Below are 19,308 nucleotides of genomic sequence, written 5' to 3' on the forward strand. Positions count from 1 at the left end.
AGCACAAGCAGTTCTGAGCCAACCCTGGAATCAGCAGAGCTATAGCCTTGTGTAATTGGTCACAAAGGTGCAAGCTGCCACATGGCTCGACAGTTTTTTTTATTGTGGTCCGAGAGCTTCCCTGAATTGTCACTACCAGTCCTGACAAGGTCAGGAATCTGTCTAAAGGGAGGTATGCTCTGGCTGTCACAGAGTCCAAGAACACCCCTATAAACTGTATCCCTTTGTACCAGTATTATCATGTATTCTTTACATTCAGCTGGAGGCCCAACTCTTGGAACAGAGTAAAGGCCTTCTGGGTACATAATAATATTGCCTTGAAGGAATGGCCCTTGAGTAGCCAGTCATCAAGGTACAGGAAGACCAGAATCTCTTCCTGCCAAAAGTAAGCTGCCATTACTACCAGAACCTTTGAAAACACCCTTGGGGTTGAGGATAGGCCAAAGGGGAGCACTTGGTACAGTACTGGAACTGATCTTGGCCTGTGGTGAATTGGAAGTATTTCCTGAGCAATGGATGTATAGAAGTAGACGTCTTGTAGGTCATGGGCTCAGAACTAATCCCCTTTCTCTAGTAAAGGAATTAGAATTGCCAGATTTACCACTCTGAACCTCTGAAGCATCACAAACTTATTCAACTGTCTTAGATCTAAGATCGGCCTCCAAACCTCCATCCTTCTTGGGCACTAGGAAGTATTTTGAGTAGAAACCCCTGCCCTGGAAGGGAAGGGACCAGTTCTATTGCTCCTAGTTGGAGGAGAGACTTCACCTCTTGCCTTAGCAGAAACTTGCGAGAGGGGTCCCTGAAGAGGGCTGGGGAAGGGGAGTGGAAGGGAGGGACTCACAAACTGTATGGTATAGCCTGATGTTATGTCCTCCATGACCTATTGGTCCATTGTGATTTGCTCCAAAGCCTGGTGGAAATGGATAACGCAGTCCCCAAAGCGAGGGAAGCAGGCTGAAGGGCACAACTGTAAATCCAGAAGAGTGGGAGAATTCAAACTCTTGACCAACCTATCAAAAGTGCAGTTTAGATGACATCTGGGTGGTCATATGGGTGGTTGGGTGGCTCTCATCCTCTGAAACCTGTGTCTCTTTCTGGAGGGTTCTGCATGTTTATGATACCCCGAGAACTGAACAGGGCATGAGCTCAGGGCAGTCTGTGACCTACTAAAACACTTCTTGCTCATAGCTGTGTAAATGCCCAAGGAATGTAGGGTAACCCTGGAGTCCTTCAATGTGTGCAGTGCGTCATTCGTGGTCTCCAAGAAAAGCCTATGACCAAAGGGGAGGCCCTCTACTGTGTTCCGAACCTCTCTCAGAAACCACAGAAGTTAGGGCCATGACACCCTTCGCATAACTACCACCGCAGAGATGGATCTGGCAGCAGCATCTAGGGATGTTTGGAGAGCAGTTGCTCCCTGCAGTCATGCAGCAGCTGCTCAGTACAGGCGGTGAGCTTGTTGTAATTAGTAAGGTTGTATTTGGAGACCGCCTGATAGTTTGCGATCCGGAGCTGCAGGCTGGCAGATGAGAGACTTTCCTCCAAAGAGATTCAGCCGCTTTTGTTCCTTGTCATAAGGGGTATATCTCAAAAAGTGCTGCCTACCCCGTTTATTCATTGCATCCACCACTAGGGAGTTAGGTGGGGAATGGGAAAATAAAAAGTCAGACTCCTTAAGGGGCACAAAGTACTTATCTGCCCTTTTGCACATTGGTGAGGCAGTAGAGAAAGAAGTGAGGGCAGTTCCCCCAGCACACCTAGATAGCCTCGGTGTCTGCCAGGAAGAGGCATAAGGCACTTGCGCAGGCCAAACAGACATTGCTAGCTAGAAATCTTCAATCAAGGGCTTGAGAGACACACGCACACCTGAAGTGGGACCACATAGGGCCACTACTCGAAGAAGAATGATAAGCAACTGAAAACAGAATCTTATAATGGCAAGTGTTGAGCAACCTTAACTATGGCATTAGCAATTATTGTCGAGAACTCATGGAGGAGGGATGAGGTTCCAGAGGGCTAAAAAAAGATAAATATAATATATATCTTTAAAAGGGGGTACAGAGGACCCCAGTAAAGCTGATTGGTCTATACTAACTTTGATACCTGGAAAGATACTGGAACAAATTATTAAACAATCAATTTTTAAGCACCTGGAGGATAACAGGATTATAAGAAAGAGCCAGCATGGATTTGTCAAGAACAAATCATGACAAATCAACCTAATTGCCTTCATGAGGGTTACTGGCCTAGTAGATGGGGGTGGGGGGGAAATAGATGTGAGGGATCTTATGTAAGTAAGGCTTTTGACTCAGTCCCACATGACATTCTTGTAAGTGAATTAGGGAAGTGTTGTTGTCATAAACAGATGGTTAAGGGTTAATGTCTCTTTTACCTGTAAAGGGTTAAGAAGCTCAGTAAACCTGGCTGACACCTGAACAGAGGACCAACAGGGGGACAAGATACTTTCAATCTTGGTGGAGGGAAGTCTTTGTTTGTGCTTTTTGTTTGGTTTGTTGTTCGCTCTCGGGACTGAGAGGGACGGGACATCATTCCAGGCTTTCCCAATCTTTCTGAATCAGTCTTTCATGTTTCAAGATTGTAAGTAGTAGCCAGGCAAGGTAGATTAGTCTTATGTTTGTTTTCTCAACATGTAAATGTGTCTTTTTGCTGGAAGGATTTTTACCTCTGTTTGCTGTAACTTTGAATCTAAGGCTGGGGGGGCAGGTCCCTCTGGTCTGTAAGAATCTGAGTACCCTGTAAAGCATTTTCCATCCTGATTTTACAGAGATAACTTTTACTTTTTTTCCTTCCTTTAATTAAAAGCTTTCTTTTTAAGAACCTGGTTGATTTTTCCTTGTTTTAAGATCCAAGGAGTTTCGATCGGTGAGAAGCCTCTCAAGGCAACCCAGGGAGGGGATGGTTAATTTCTCCTTGTTTTAAGACCCAAAGGGTTTGGATCTGGGTTCCCCAGGGAAGGTTTTGGGGGAACAGAAAGTGTGCCAGACACTAAATTCTGGCTGGTGGCAGCGTACCAGACCAAAGCCAGTATTAAGCTTAGAAGTGTTCATGCAGGTCCCCACTTCTTGTACTCTAAAGTTCAAAGTGGGGAAAAAAACCTTGACATGGTGAGCAGCGGTTGGGATTTTTAGGAACCAAAAGCCAGTAGGATTTTTTTTTCCTCTCTCCTTTCTAGCTGCTTGGAAAGCAGCCCGAGGGCAGAGATGTTAAGTTTTAACAAGGGTCTTTGTTAAGAGGAGGCTTCAAGCTGTAAGCCAGCAGACAGCCAGAAAAAGGCATTTACAAGTTGAATTGTTTTCTTTCTTTCTAGCTCTCGGGTATAGCTAGTTAGAAAATCTCGTTAACCACGCAGCTCTGAGTTGAAGCATCCCAGTCAGTAAGCTGCAGAAGTAGTGTGGCCAGCACAAGAAAGCAGAAAAAATGAGCACCAAGGAAGCAGTTAAACAGGAACTGGCTAGACTGGATGCAGAAGAGAAAGCCAAAGAGGCTGACCACCGGAGGGCTTTGGAGCTCCAGAAGGAGGCCCTGGAATTAGAAAAGGCTAAGCAGGATGGAACAGCCAACCCTAACAACCCTTCTCCAGGTACTGTTCCCCATCCCAGGAAATTCCCCAACTACAAGGCAGGTGATGATACTGAGGCCTTCTTAGAAAATTTTGAAAGGACCTGCCATGGGTACAACATCTCTACAGACCAGTACATGATAGAGCTGAGGCCACAGCTCAGTGGACCCTTAGCAGAGGTGGTGGCTGAAATGCTTAAGGAACACATGAACGATTATGAACTTTTTCAAACCAAGGCCAGAATCAGAATGGGGCTAACACCTTAGCATGCCCGTCGGTGGTTCAGAGCCCTAAGGTGGAAACCAGATGTGTCATTCACCCGACACGCCTACCACATTGGAAAGAATTGGAATGCCTGGATATCAGGAGCAAATGTTAACTCTCTGGAAGAGCTGTCCCTCCTAATGCAAATGGAGCAGTTCTTAGAGGGTGTTCCTGAGGAAATAGAAAGGTACATCCTAGATGGGAAACCCAAAACTGTAACCAAGGCGGGGGAGATTGGAGCCAGATGGGTGGAAATGGCAGAAAAGAAAAAAGCTACTAGCAAGGGGAGCGAATATCACCGGGGGCAAACCGAAAATAAACCCTATCACAGAGGCCAACTCAAGACCCCACCTACAACCCAAGGGAAGCCCCAGACACCCTATTGTCCCACCTCACCAGTCTCTAGCAACTCACCTCGACCCAGTGATCAGTCAGCTGGGCGATGTTTTAAATGTAATGAATTGGGCCATATAAAGGCTAACTGCCCCAAGAACCCCAACCGAGTACAGTTCATTACACCACCATCACACCAAAGATCCCCAGGCCCAGATGCCTCTCAAATACCCTTGGACCGAAGGGAAACCTTGAGAGTGGGTGGAAAGAAGGTTATCGCGTGGAGAGACACAGGGGCACAAGTGTCAGCTATCCACCAATTCTTAGTGGACCCCAAATTCATCAACCCAGAGGCCCAAGTGACAATTTACCCATTCATGTCAAAATCTGTAAACTTGCCTACAGCTGAACTGCCTGTCCAGTACAAGGGCTGGTCAGGAATGTGGACTTTTGCAGTCTATGACAATTAACCCATCCCCATGCTACTAGGGGAAGACTTGGACAACCAGGTGAAGCGGGCCAAGAGGGTGGGGATGGTTACACGCAGCCAAGCCAAGCAAGCTTCCAGACCAATCCCTGTTCCTGAGCCATCCACAAGGACCCCGTCTGTGTTACCAGAGACCCAGACAGAGGTGGTGGACCCGGATCCCCTGCCAACGACTGCAACAGCCATAGTGCTTCCAGTCCCAGAACCGGAACTGGAAAAGCAACCAGCACCAGAACCGTTGCCAGCACTGACTCCAGAGCTTGCAAACCCATCTCCAACCCCAACGCCAGAGGACACCAGCGGGCCTGAACTGGCAGAAGCAGCAGACAACCCTACCCAAGAGGCTCAGCCAGAGCCTGAAATATCGCATAGTGTACCAGTAGAAAGTGGTTCACCATCAATGGAAACAACCCCATCACCTACATCGCTTCCAGAGGGACCAAGCCCAAGTCCACAGTCCAAGGAAGAACTGGTGTCTCCAGCCTCAAGGGAACAGTTCCAGACTGAGCAGGAAGCAGATGACAACTTTCAGAAAGCTTGGGCAGTGGCACGGAGCACTCCACCGCCTCTCAGCTCTTCTAACAGATCCTGGTTTGTTGTAGAACAGGGACTTTTATACAAGAAGACTCTTTCTGGTGGATACTAGGAAGATTGGCATCCTCAAAAAACAGTTGGTAGTTCCAACTAAGTACCAGGGAAAGCTCTTAAGCTTAGCCCATAATCATCCCAGTGGCCATTCTGGGGTGAACAGAACCAAAGACAGATTGGGGAAGTCCTTCCAATGGGCAATTATGTCCGGTCTTGTGAGATGTGCCAAAGAGTGGGAAAGCCCCAAGACCAGGTCAAACCCCTCTCCAGCCACTCCCCATAACTGAGGTTCCATTTCAGCAAGTAGCTGTGGATATTCTAGGTCTTTTCCCAAAAAAGACCCCCAGAGGAAAGCAGTACATACTGACTTTCGTGGAATTTGCTACCCGATGGCCGGAAGCAGTAGCTCTAAGCAACACCAGGGCTAAAACTGTGTGCCAGGGATTAACAGACATTTTTGCCAGGGTAGGTTGGCCCTCCAACATCCTTACAGATTCAGGAACTAATTTCCTGGCAGGGACCATGAAAAATCTGTGGGAAGCTCATGGGGTGAATCACTTGGTTGCCACCTCTTACCACCATCAAACCAATGGCCTGGTGGAGGGGTTTAATGGAACTTTGGGGGCCATGATACGTAAATTCATAAATTAACATTCCAATGATTGGGACCTAGTGTTGCAGCAGTTGCTTTTAGGGTTTTCACCATTTGAACCTGTGTATGGCCATGAGGTTAAGGGGCCTTTACAGTTGGTGAAGCAGCAATGGGAGGGGTTTACGCCTTCTCCGGTAACTAACATTCTAGACTTTGTAAGTAAGCTACAAAGCACCCTCTGACACTCTTTAGCCCTTGCTAAAGAAAACCTAAAGGATGCTCAGGAAGAGCAAAAGGCCTGGTATGATAAACATACCAGAGAGCGTTCCTTCAAAGTAGGAGACCAGGTTATGGTCTTGAAGGCGCAACAGGCCCATAAGATGGAAGCGTCATGGGAAGGGCCATTCACGGTCCAAGAGCGCCTGGGAGCTGTTAACTATCTCATAGCATTCCCCACCTCCACCCTAAAGCCTAAAGTGTACCATGTTAATTCTCTCAAGCCCTTTTATTCCAGAGACTTAAAGGTTTGTCAGTTTACAGCCCAGGGAGAAGATGACACTGAGTGGCCTGAAGGTGTCTACTACAAAGGAAAAAGTGATGGTGGCGTGGAAGAGGTGAACCTCTCCACAACCTTGGAACCTCTGCAGCGGCAACAGATCAAGAAGCTGTGCACTAGCTTTGCCCCACTGTTCTCAGCCACCCCAGGACGGACTGAACGGGCATACCACTCCTTTGACAAAGGTAGTGCTCATCCAATTAGAACCCCACCCTACCAGGTGTCTCCTCATGCCCAAGCTGCTATAGAACAGGAGATCCAAAGCATGCTACAGATGGGTATAATCCGCCCCTCTACCAGTGCATGGGCATCTCCAGTGGTTTTAGTACCCAAACCAGATGGGGAAATATGCTTTTGCGTGGACTACCGTAAGCTAAATGCTGTAACTTGTCCTGACAACTATCCAATGCCACGCATCGATGAGCTATTGGAGAAATTGGGACGTGCCCAGTTCATCTCTACAATAGACTTAACCAAGGGGTACTGGCAAGTACCGCTAGGAGAACCCGCCAAAGAAAGGTCAGCATTCATCACCCATGCAGGGGTGTATGAATTTAATGTGCTTTCTTTCGGGCTGCGAAATGCACCCGCCACCTTCCAAAGACTTGTAGATGGTTTCCTAGCAGGATTGGGAGAATATGCAGTTGCCTACCTCAGTGATGTGGCCATTTTTTCTGATTCATGGGCAGAACACCTAGAACACCTGGAAAAAGTCTTTGAGCGCATCAGGCAGGCAGGACTAACTGTTAAGGCTAAAAAGTGTCAAATAGGCCAAAACAGAGTGACTTACCTTGGACACCAGGAGGGTCAAGGAACAATAAATCCCCTACAGGCCAAGGTGGATGCTATCCAAAAGTGGCCTGTCCCAAAGTCAAAAAAACAGGTCCAATCCTTCTTAGGCTTGGCCGGGTATTACAGGCGATTTGTACCACACTACAGCCAAATCACTGCCCTACTAACAGACATGACCAAAAAGACCCAGCCAAATGCAGTTAAGTGGACTGATGAGTGTCAGAAGCCTTTACCCAGCTTAAGGCAACACTCATGTCTGACCCTGTGCTAAGGGCCCCAGACTTTGACAAACCATTCCTAGTAACCACAGATGCATGTGAGTGTGGTGTAGGAGCAGTTTTAACGCAGGAAGGACCAGATCAAAACTTCCATCCTGTCATGTTCCTCAGCAAGAAACTGTCTGAGAGGGAATGCCACTGGTCAATCAGTGAAAAAGAATGCTACGCCATTGTGTATGCCCTGGAAAAGCTATGCCCATACATTTGGGGATGGCGTTTCCAGCTACAAACCAACCATGCTGCGCCAAAGTGGCTTCATACTGCCAAGGGAAACAACAAAAAACTGCTTCGATGGAGTTTAGCTCTCCAAGATTTTGATTTTGAAATTCAACACATTTCAGCAGCTTCTAACAAAGTAGCTGATGCACTCTCCCGTAAAAGTCTCCCAGAATCAACTGGTTAAAAATTGTCCTTAAAATGTAAAAAGTCGTGTAGTTTACATAATTAGTAGTATATGTAAAGGTGCATATGTTTTATTAATCTGTTTATTCTGAAGTTCTAGGAAGGAATCACTGCCAGTGTGGTTCCACACTGTCTTGAGATTTGGGGGGGCGTGTCATAAACAGATGGTTAAGGATTAATGTCTCTTTTACCTGTAAAGGGTTAAGAAGCTCAGTAAACCTGGCTGACACCTGAACAGAGGACCAACAGGGGGACAAGATACTTTCAAATCTTGGTGGAGGGAAGTCTTTGTTTGTGCTTTTTGTTTGGTTCGTTGTTCGCTCTCAGGACTGAGAGGGACGGGACATCATTCCAGGTTTTCCAAATCTTTCTGAATCAGTCTTTTATGTTTCAAGATTGTAAGTAGTAGCCAGGCAAGGTAGATTAGTCTTATGTTTGTTTTCTCAACATGTAAATGTGTCTTTTTGCTGGAAGGATTTTTACCTGTTTGCTGTAACTTTGAATCTAAGGCTGGGGAGGGGGTCCCTCTGGTCTATAAGAATCTGAGTACCCTGTAAAGCATTTTCCATCCTGATTTTACAGAGATAACTTTTACTTTTTTTCCTTCCTTTAATTAAAAGCTTTCTTTTTAAGAACCTAGTTGATTTTTCCTTGTTTTAAGATCCAAGGAGTTTGGATCGGTGATAAGCCTCTCAAGGCAACCCAGGGAGGGGAAAGTCTGGGGGGAAAAGGAAGGGGATGATTAATTTCTCCTTGTTTTAAGACCCAAGGGGTTTGCGTCTGGGTTCCCCAGGGAAGGTTTTGGGGGAACAGAAAGTGTGCCAGACACTAAATTCTGGCTGGTGGCAGCGTACCAGACCTAAGCTAGTATTAAGCTTAGAAGTGTTCATGCAGGTCCCCACTTCTTGTACTCTAAAGTTCAAAGTGGGGGAAAAACCTTGACAGTGGTCTAGATTAAATTACTATAAAGTGGGTGCTTAACTAGTTGAAAGACTGTACTAAAAGTAGCTATCAATAGTTTGCTGTCAAACCAGGAGAGTTCTCTAGTGGGGTCCTGCACATGTCTGTCCTGGGTTTGGTACTATTCAATATTGTCATTAAATGACTTGGATAATGGAGTGGAGAGTATACTCATAAAATCTGCAGATAAAACCAAGCTGGGAGAGAGGTTGCACGCACTTTGGAGGACAGAATTAGAATTCAAAAGGACCTTGACAAAATTGGAGAATTGGTCTGAATATGGAAGTCAATAAAGATAAGTGCAAAGTATTTCACTTTGGCAGGAAAGATTAAATGCATAGCTACAAAATGGGGAATAACTGGCTATGTGGCAGTATTGCTGAAAAGGATTTGGGGGGTTATAATGCATGGGAGACAGGACCCCTGAAGTCTGATGCTTCTTAAATAAGTCATGTAGGCCAACATTTTCAAATGTGAACACCTAAAGTTGATTTACAAGTGCTGGATGGAACTTTACAAGTTCAGTGTGTTCTAGTTACACCAGTCCCACATGACACTTGAGAAATGGAATTGTCAGCTGTAAGACTCTGTCCTACCCATATGGAAACAGAAAGGATCCAAAAATCTCAAGATAACCCATTTTTGTACTATCCAAAACATTTGTGGTTTGTCCATCACCTTATATATGGGGTTTCCACAAGTAATCACCAGGAAAAAAAATTGGTCTTAATGTTACAATAGAACAAGACCTGTGCCAAAAGTGGTCGTGAGGAAAGATGAGCTTGTGATTAAGGGACTGGAGCAGGACTCAGGAGGTTTAGGTTCAATTCCCCACTCTGCCACAAACTTCCTGTATGACCCTGGGCAAGGCACTTAATCTCTGTCTCAGTTCCCCATCTGTGAACTGGAGATACTACTACTATGCCTCTCCCACCCTTTCTTTGTCGTGTCTTTTTAGACTGCAAAATCTTCAGGGCAGGGATTCTCTCATACTCTCTGTATACTTTTAAGAAGCCTTCCACAATGGAGCTCTAGGTGCTAATATAATACAAATGATATATGCCCTCATTAAAGTCAATGAGAGTTTTGCTATGTACTTTGACGTGAGCTAAAACAGGCAGTTCAGACTGTCATCTGTGTTAAGTGAGCACAGGGAAATGACATACAAATGTATGAAACTGAAAATTTTGTGTTTGTGGATTTTAATGCTCCTATCTAACACATTAAAGACTTAACTTCTGGCTTATCCTGTTTCATTTTGTAATTTCTTTTACGATATCTGACAGGCAGTCTCTCTAATAATTTTGTCTGTAACACTGTATTACATGTACTACAAAAAATAAAAAGAAAGATGATTTATGCAGGGCTGTTTTGTGTTTAAATTTCTAGGATGTTAGATCAGAAAATCAGTTCCTATAGGTGGAACCCTCACACTGCAAAGCTCTTTTAGAATTTTGGAAACTGAACTGCTAATTAAAAATAAGCAACACTCCAGTACTTTTGGATAGTGCATCCAATATTCTTAATGCAGAATCACGCAGTATTAGATTGTGCATACACCTGGCATGCAGGCTGAAATGAAACTTGATACTTAATAGTATTTACAAATGCTTTTAGTTCAGAATGGTGTGGTGCTGAATCTTCAGCTACTCAGGCTGTCCTTACGTGAATATAGATTCATTAACTTTCTCAGCATTTTATTAGAAAGACAGCAGATTACATAGTTTTTAGATTTTAAGTATAAACAGTTTTTGTTGTTACAATCTGCATCTATTATGATTACGATACCGACAGAGCAAACATAATGGAAGTAACTTTAACAATTAAGCCATGCGATGTTCCAGATTACACAGTATACATACAACAAAACTGGAACTTGAATGGATACACTTTGTACGTCCTCAGAAGGCAGTGGGCAAAATGGAGCTAAAAATTGTAGCCCTAAGTTCAAATAAAATATATCATGTTAATTGTACAAAATTAACAACAAACAAACTGTTTTACCTTCCACATCAAGGCATCTAGGTGAGCTATGTGACCAGATAAGGTTATACATGCACTCAAGGAGCTCTGTCCCCTTTAGTTTATATCCTGGAAAGCACTGGTAATATACCACTGTTCCTACTGGGAAGGAGGACTCGAATTCAGATATGTTAATGTAACTATGAGGAAGAAGCAATGGCCTCAGGCAACCTGCAAATTAAGAAGAGGAAGGTATCTTTTATTATGAGGCGCTTGTCTTAGTCATTGTAACATATCTTGATTATGGTTCCCAAGTTGAGAAGCACAATACTTCCCATCCTCCCCACAGTGAATGGCATTCCTACTTAATCTCTCTCTTAGATGCTCAACTGTTATTACCTCATTTCAAGTTCTTTTATTGCTTAGCCCACACATTCTGCCAAGATAAGATATATCCTTTGCAAATCCAACATCACATTAACGACAATTGCAATGTTTTGTTTTGCACATCCACACATTCACCAGGTTAGCAGTTGTCACTTATTATGAGGTGGAATCCTTAATAAAGGCTGTCACTTATACAAAACCATGGGTTTTATTCCTCTCCTCAAACAGGCAGTCACAGAGGTTCTGAGATGTGCAGGCAACCAAAAGAGGCCAAGATTTCAAACATGAGTAGTGATTTTGGGCCCCCAATTTGAGATAGTTTAGAGGAGCCTGATTTTCAGAAAGTGCTCAGTGCACTCACCTTCCGGAAATCAGGCCCTTCAAGGTGTTTCAGATTGGGCACCCAAAAATGGAGGCACCTAAACTCAGTCATTTTTGAGAACAGTGGCCACAGCCGATCTAGAAAGGGACAAATTCGCCGTCAGTGGAGTTACACCAGGAATGAGTTTGGCCCAGAGTGATTAACTTCAGGCAGACTTTGTAATTTTGGCACCCTAGAGTGGGAATTGTCAGCGGTTGGCTTCACAAATGAGATGACTTTTGGAATAAAAGGAAAATCACTACATGATAACTCATGACTTTCTAATATTTGATTCACATGTATGCAAATCATGTTCTGAGTGGATATAGAGACTTGAGATTTCAAGTTGTGTACTGAAAGGAACTAGAATTATTTTGCTCACTGCCTTAAAAAATGACCCTCTTGGTAATGACTAATGGTGTTGATTTTTAGCTTGCAATGATTTTGAGGAACGATGATTAGCAATCTGGGAATGAAAAAAGCCTTATGAAAATTTATGAGACTAATAGAAGCTGTTTGTTGTGGCAACAACTACCGTTAATAGGCCTCTTGTCACTATCAGGAATTCCAGAAGGAAGGTCACATAATTTCAAGTCTTGTTAGACAAACTGTAAAAAATTAAAGTCTTACTTGATCAAAATAAAAGCTACAGGACAGATCTTCCAATTTGAGTACATTCCGCAAAGTGCTGGGTACCATCAACTCCCTTTTCTTGAGATGCCCAGCCACCACTTTAAAAAAAAACAGCTTCTAACTAGTCCAAAGGGAGGAGAATAATACAGAGCACTGGCAATTTGGGGAGAGGGGACGGAAACTTACTGCAGCATGTTCAGCCCTCAGCACAACGGCTTTTAATAGTATTTTTACTAGTTCATGAATCCCCTTCGCTCAAATAGAGCCACAATGGCCTTATTTATTGGCTATTACCTCCTCTTCTGTACCAAATATAAAACACATGCACTTCTGCAGGCAAAGAGTCTAGACTATTAAATGTTGCAAGTTTACCATCGATGGAATTATACCAGGGTGAATTTGGCTTCTTGGCTAGATTTCTAAAGATATTTATGCCCCTCACGAAGAAGGTAGGCATCTAGTGAGATTTTCAATAGGTGCTTTAAAAATCCCATTAAGTGCCTATACGCATCTGTAGACACCTAAATAAATACCTTTGACAATCTGGTCCTATGTGTCTAAGTTCAGACAAGGTTTTGTTTGGATTTCCAAATAAAAATGACACAGCTCTTATGCACGCGCCCCAACAGACCACTGTGTAAGTGCAAATTTCAAAAGTACATTGTGAAATGTACTATTAAAACCTGGTTATAATTCCTTATGTGACTGTACATGATGTGCAGAAAATCATATTACAGTTCAATAGTAAATCTAACCTGACCTTTTCTCAGACATTTAATCTGGGTTCATAGAAAGATGGTCTCCCACTTCTGGCGGCAAGAGAGTTTGGAGGGGAGGGAGGACCCCTTCAATATGCAAGTTTCACAGAGCATGGTATATAAAAAAAGTATCAATCTTCTAGTACAGTTAAATGGAGGTCTATCCAGAAACAAGGAGCCTCCCATTTTCACTAGGAGCGTGAAAACTTTAATTCCACAAGAATTCATCTTAAAAAACAAGAAAGACGGTGGCATCGTCCAGTGGTTCACAATTCTTGGTGATCCAGCAAACTTTTTTCCCTTTAATACATAACTAAAATCCTGTCATTCAGTAACAAGGAGTGTGTAATTCCAAAATCAGCCCAAAAAGATAATCTGTGTTATTACACATCAGACAAATGCACTCGTGAAGGGTATGTTTACACTGGAGCTAAAGGTGTAATTGCAGCTTGGGCAGACATACCAATGCTAGCTTTGATTGAAATAGCACCTAAAAATAGAAGAAACAGCAGTGCAAGTGGTGTGAGGTGCTGGCTGCCCTGAGGACACATCTTGGATGGGATCATACTCAGGTGGCTAGCCTATCTTACTGCTTGTGCTATCGCAGCAACACTTCTATTTTTAGCATGCTCGATCAATCAGAGCTAGTGGAGGTGTGTCTACTTGGACTGACAGTTGCACCTCCAGCTCCAGGGCAGGTATCCCCAAAGTCAGATGTGAGCAGATTTATGGGCCACACTTATGCTTTGCACTTAAGGATTGTTGACATCTAGGCCCTGATCTTCAAAGGTATTTAGGCACCTAACTGAAATCTGTGGGAGTTGGGCACCAAAATACCTTTGAGGATCTGGGCCTTGGTTTCCAGGCTCAGCTTCTCTCACCCAAAAATATAATTAGAGGGTAATATACATTTTCCCCTATTTTTAAACAAATTAACTTTATCTACTCTAACAATTTTTCACTGTTTTTTCCTTTGCTAAAATTGCTAACTTGGCAAACAAATAAAGGCGTAGAGGGGGTTGGTATTAGAAAACAAAGCCATTCACGTCTATCCATCCCAGTACTGTCTAATGCCTAAAATCATTGGGTACATTTCTCATTTAGACCAAGACCTCTTTATACTGCTCTGACAACTTGAAAGGGGCCTTAGCGTAACGAGAATCAGGTCCTAGTGGACAAGGGCTCACCTCATATTTAGCACTCATGATGGCAATCCTAACAGACCAGATACACCCAGAACAGCTGCTAACTCTACAATAAGACTTGAGAACCATTGGAGAGCAACATAAGGAAGCCAGCACTGTGATTGCCTGTACTGTACCTGTTTCATAAATACTGGATTTCATATCGCTTACTTGCACTAAATTTACTTTTAAAATGTGGTTAATGTTGAATTAAACAGGAGGAGAACTGAGGTGCGTATTTAGGGGGCAATATCAACCCACTGCAGCTGAGGTGTGTGTGTAGCAGCAGTTGTCTTTTGTTCCATGGCTTTAATATCACACTGGAGGAAAGCAATGGATACTACTGCTCATCTGAATAATAGCCCAGAAAAATTCCACCTGTAAACTGGGTGAGCAGGTCCCTTAAGTGCAAAACAAATAGTGTTTGAGTCTGTCACTGTTTGTTTAAAAATGGCCAGGGCACTTAAAACCACTACACAAATGTCCTTTGCACCAGCATGCAATGGTGCAAAGTGCATTCACCATTTTGACTGGAAAAGGTGATTTTCTTAAGGGTTCTGCTTTTTTCTGCTAGCATCTACAGACACAATTTATTTAATCTCTAAGATATATGCAAAGCAACATTGGGCTATGGCAGTTGCCTAACTTCAACATGCTGGTGCCACATGGCAGCGATAAGACCCTTCTTTGTGAAATACGTAGAGACTCTGTGGCACGTTAAATTAAAAAAAAATAAATAAAGCCAGAATTAATCACTCAGGGGCTTGTTTTATCTTCTATTTGGCCACAGCATATTTAGGAACCATCTCTTAAGTGAAATTTGATTAATTTTCTGCTCTCCCTGCATTTTAAAAGATTTACAGAATAATGGGAACAATCGAACTGACAAAAAATAAACATGCACCATGCTGACAAGTTTTAATGTTCAATGCTTTCTGCAATCCCCAACGCCATTAAAAATACAATAGTTCATTACTACATTTCCAGATGTGTTCCAAATGTATGGAAATACCTTGAAAGGGGCTGAGCATCTGTGATTTCAACTCAAAAGGGGGCTCAGCACTCTCACGTCCAAGCCCCAAATGACAGTATACTTCCTAAATTGTATTATACACAGAAGACCTGTCTAGATAAGGAGAAGAGGTCAAGGTTAGCCAATCCTAATCTTTCCCTTGGTGCAGACGCAGGTTAACACCTTTGGTCTTGACTAAAATGGTCAAGACTAACCCCAGGGGAGCCTAGAATCAACCTCAACTAGCTAAATTGAGGTTAAAGGTGCTAATCTGTGGCCATGCAAGAGAAATGGGTTGTGGTTAGATCAGGGTATTTAACACAGGTCCACTAATGGCAGCCTAGCCTCAATCACTCTTCTCAAGTCTAGACAAACTCAAGCTGTCGCCTTCTCATACACTGTCACTAGCACTAATGGCTCTGCTGACCAAATTAGTCCCTGTGCAACTGCACAGTGTTCAGTCAATATCCATGGGTATAACTGATTTAAAACTTGGTGAACCTCTCAGTTGATAATGCACAAGATGAAATAGACTCTAACGTGTTCTCTCCTAGTCGCATCAGCTCTGCAGGGCTAATGAAGTGAAAAGCAGGAAAAAACCTAATTCTTTCACTAGATGAAGTAGTGCACAGGTTTAGGTGGTCCAAAGGGCCTTGAGCTGACTTTACCGGGGTGAATTTCAACCTGTTTCATTAAAAGAAGATATGCCCTCCTCGGATTTTAGATTAGCAAAAAGTAACATTTAACATAATATTTTAAAATAAAGCTATGCTGGAATGTGCAATTTTACCTCCAAAACCGAATAATAGGGATGAGCCTTTGCAGAAATACTGTACAACTGGATCTATCAGCTTATTGCTATCCTCTTTAGCTGAAGAAAAAAGTGCTAGTAAATGATTACAAGGTGAAAGAGCTATAAAATAAGGTGCTCTGGTGTACTATACCTTGACAAGTGGGCAGATTATCCCACATTCCATCATCTTGACATATTGAAACCATGTTGTCTAAGTCAGGGTAACGGATCTGGAATCCTTCATGACAACTGATTATTAACTTATCTCCAGTCCTGTATGTCTTGTTATGAACCTCTGCATCTTCAACATGTGGAGCAAGGCAATCTGTGACTTAACAAAATTATGTATTATTAATTTAGTTACAAAAGAAGAACCATGTCCAGCTGCTCAATAGTCAAGCTCTTAAGCAAAGTTAACCCATAATATACCTGTTCTGGTTAAACAGTTTGCCGTCTGCACAGCACAAAATGCAATTCAGTTAATATACATTTTCTTAGGCACTCATCAGGACCATAGTCCACTGTATGATAGTAGAGTCTGGTGTGTTATAATGAGAGTACATATTTCCAATTGTTGTATACAAGCAGATGAAGAGAGCATAGCTAGATTGATTTAATATTTTCCTTCCGTTGCAGCACAAGTTAAACTGCATGTACAGTAAGTCAGTGCAAGCAGGAGGGAGCTGGGGGAGGGGAGGCAGGGGTGGAGAGGAGGAAAGAAAAAAGAGGAAATGCAGATACTGTGTAAAGAATAAAGAATTGCAATTTAAGTGAAGAGAGAGATTGAGAACCAACTACATTTATAAGGGTCCACTTAGATCTGTTCTACAGAGTTCACACCAAATATGCCTTTATTTTAAGCTCCTTGTCAGCTAAGTCCCTCAGAATAGTATTAATAACTAAATCTCTGTGGTCAGTGGCATATTTCCCCATTGCCTGGGAATCTGTACATCAGCAGGGCAGCAGACTTAATTTAACCCCACACCCTTATCCCACCCTGCTTGTCTTTCAGATCTACTTGCTGTGAATCTAGCTGTGGGATGGGGTTTGCATATTTATATCTTTCTCCTTACACACGGTCAATGTTTAGCCAGTAGCAAGTCCCACATTACTAGCGTTCAGTTTGCTCATTCGTTTTTTGCTTTTAGTGATTTACATTACGATCACTCACAGACAGTGACAGAATAAACACATAGCTGAAGAGATCACAACATGTTATCCATTTGCAGACATCAGTCCACAGGTTGGTCATAAAGAGGCCACGAAGTTGTAATTCACATGCATACTTAACCTTCCCAGGCTGCATACTGTACATACTAGGCAGAGATGCTGAATAAGGTAAATCAATTGAGGACAATGTCCAGGGCTTAAATTCAGTCAGAGCTGTCTGGAGTGGAGCTCCAGTAAATGTTTTCAACCCCCGGAAGTTTTTATAGCAAGGGCTGGGGGCCTCCCAGAAATTCTAAGAGAAGTTAAGCCCTGATGATGTCTATTTGTAAAAATGTGTAAACTGTATGTGAGGCATTAGTTCAAAGAATGAGAAAAATTCCCTCTTTCCAGAGAGAATGGAGCAAATTCTCTGCTGCATGTGTTCCAGCAGTTGTACACCAGTGTGCCTCTGCTGAAGTCAATGGAGTCGCAACAGTGTAAAATGGTGTAAAAGAGTAGAGACTCAGGCCCAGCGTGTGTTCAGTGGCCAAGACTTTCAAAAGTTACAAGCGATTTTGGATGCTTCAGTTTTTTGGTGCCCAAACTGATATGCCTTAAAAGATATTTCCTCAGCACTGTCAGAAACTTCCCTCTGAAAATCAGGCCCTCCACATAGGTACCTGAAAATTGAGCTGACCCAAAATCAATAGCCACTGTTGAAAATCCTGTGTTCACTGTATGAGATATGAGGAAGAATGGTGGAGAATTGATACACAGGCACAGACACACACAGTGGTGCCAAAGCAGCAAAAGTGGAAAAATACACAAATAAATAGATGAAACAAAGGCTGGAAGGTGAGGGAGGACAAAGAGAGAGAGAAATTCTACTAATACTAAACAGTTAACAGCCAGGTAAATTAATAAGAGAGAACTGTATACATGACTCAGAAAGTTCATCCTCCTCATAAATATAAAACAACGTTAGAAAGAGGAATAAAGGAAATCTTGGAGAAATATGCCCATGTAATCATCTGTCTGAATGCCAGGAACCAATTCATGTCAGAGACAGCAGTTAAGAATTTGCAGACACCGGAAAATAGAATAAAGGGCTCCAAATTAAAAATATATATATATATTATATATATATATATATATATATATATATACACACACACACACACACACACATCATGAAATCCCTTTTTGTGCTGCTTTACAAACATCTCTCTCCCAGGAGATGATCACCCGCACTATTACAAAAGGAGCCTAACTACCTTGTTTTGAAAATCACTTGGGAGCTGCAAATTTTAGAGAACTAAGAGAAATCTTCTGCCAATTTCAGTGATAATATATTTTTAAATTTACAGTTCAGGAATCAATTATCCATAAAGAAGAGAAACTGAAACCTCTTGCTTTCAAGCTGCTTGTATACTAGGGGCACAATGTCTAAGCAAGGCCTAGACATTTAGAACTGGACTAGATAAACCTCTAGTAATGGCATGCAGAGGAACTTCTGTTCTATGATCCTTTCAGCCACCAGTTCTCACTGACTTTAATTGGAGACTGGTGCCTTGCCCCAATTTAAAAACACATCCCTCTGAGTTTTCAATTTATACCTGTCCTTTCTGGATTACATTTTATTTAGCAGACTTTATTATATCATCTGGAAACAATCAGTAGTAAAAAATGTGATGATTTCCCAATACCTTTAACTATTTCACTACTGCTGAATTTGCCAGGTATTTTGGCAGAGCACACCAGCTGTCCACTGGAATGTTAATGGATGATGGCGGGTGTTGCAGGGGAACAGCAGCAACAGGGATTATTAATTTATAGAGTGCCCACATATCGGATAATGTGTATACTAACAAAAAGTTAAACTCACGTCATGTTAAAAACCCAGACATTCCCTCAAAAAACTGGACAGCTAGTGAGCATGGGAGTGAAAAAATGGTGTCCTGACCCAACAGAAAAGCCTTACGCCAAGTCTTGAATACTGTCATGAGGGGGCTTCAGTGGAAGTCTTCAGGGATGGAACGACAGACACGGATCCCAATTCCTAGCCTGATGCAGATGGAAGCTCAGGACAGATGGCGAGAGACAATACCGATGAAAAGCTTACTCACGGGATAATGGTGTCCTGCTGCTACATAAACACAGGAGCAAACTATACACTGAGATGAAATATGAAATTTTATTGTCAAAGCAGAGAAAATTTATCCTGTAACTATGAT

General features: G+C 42.7%; 1 protein-coding gene across 4 annotated transcripts in view; it reads right to left on the reverse strand.

The window, feature by feature from the left end:
• Positions 1-19,308, reverse strand: part of SUSD4 (sushi domain containing 4) — a 112,956-nt gene that overhangs the window by 22,403 nt on the left and 71,245 nt on the right. For 2 of the 4 annotated variants that reach the window (XM_050948567.1, XM_050948566.1), the window contains exons 4-5: positions 16,077-16,256; positions 10,840-11,028 (exon numbers count right to left, since the gene is read on the reverse strand). In XM_050948567.1, coding sequence (XP_050804524.1) covers positions 10,840-11,028; positions 16,077-16,256 — 369 coding nt within the window. The remainder of the gene's footprint in view (positions 1-10,839; positions 11,029-16,076; positions 16,257-19,308) is intronic. The other 2 variants (XM_050948568.1, XM_050948569.1) reach the window with 2 other exon arrangements.

This window comes from Gopherus flavomarginatus, chromosome 4 (genome assembly GCF_025201925.1).
Source record: "Gopherus flavomarginatus isolate rGopFla2 chromosome 4, rGopFla2.mat.asm, whole genome shotgun sequence".
Classification (NCBI taxonomy): domain Eukaryota; kingdom Metazoa; phylum Chordata; order Testudines; family Testudinidae; genus Gopherus; species Gopherus flavomarginatus.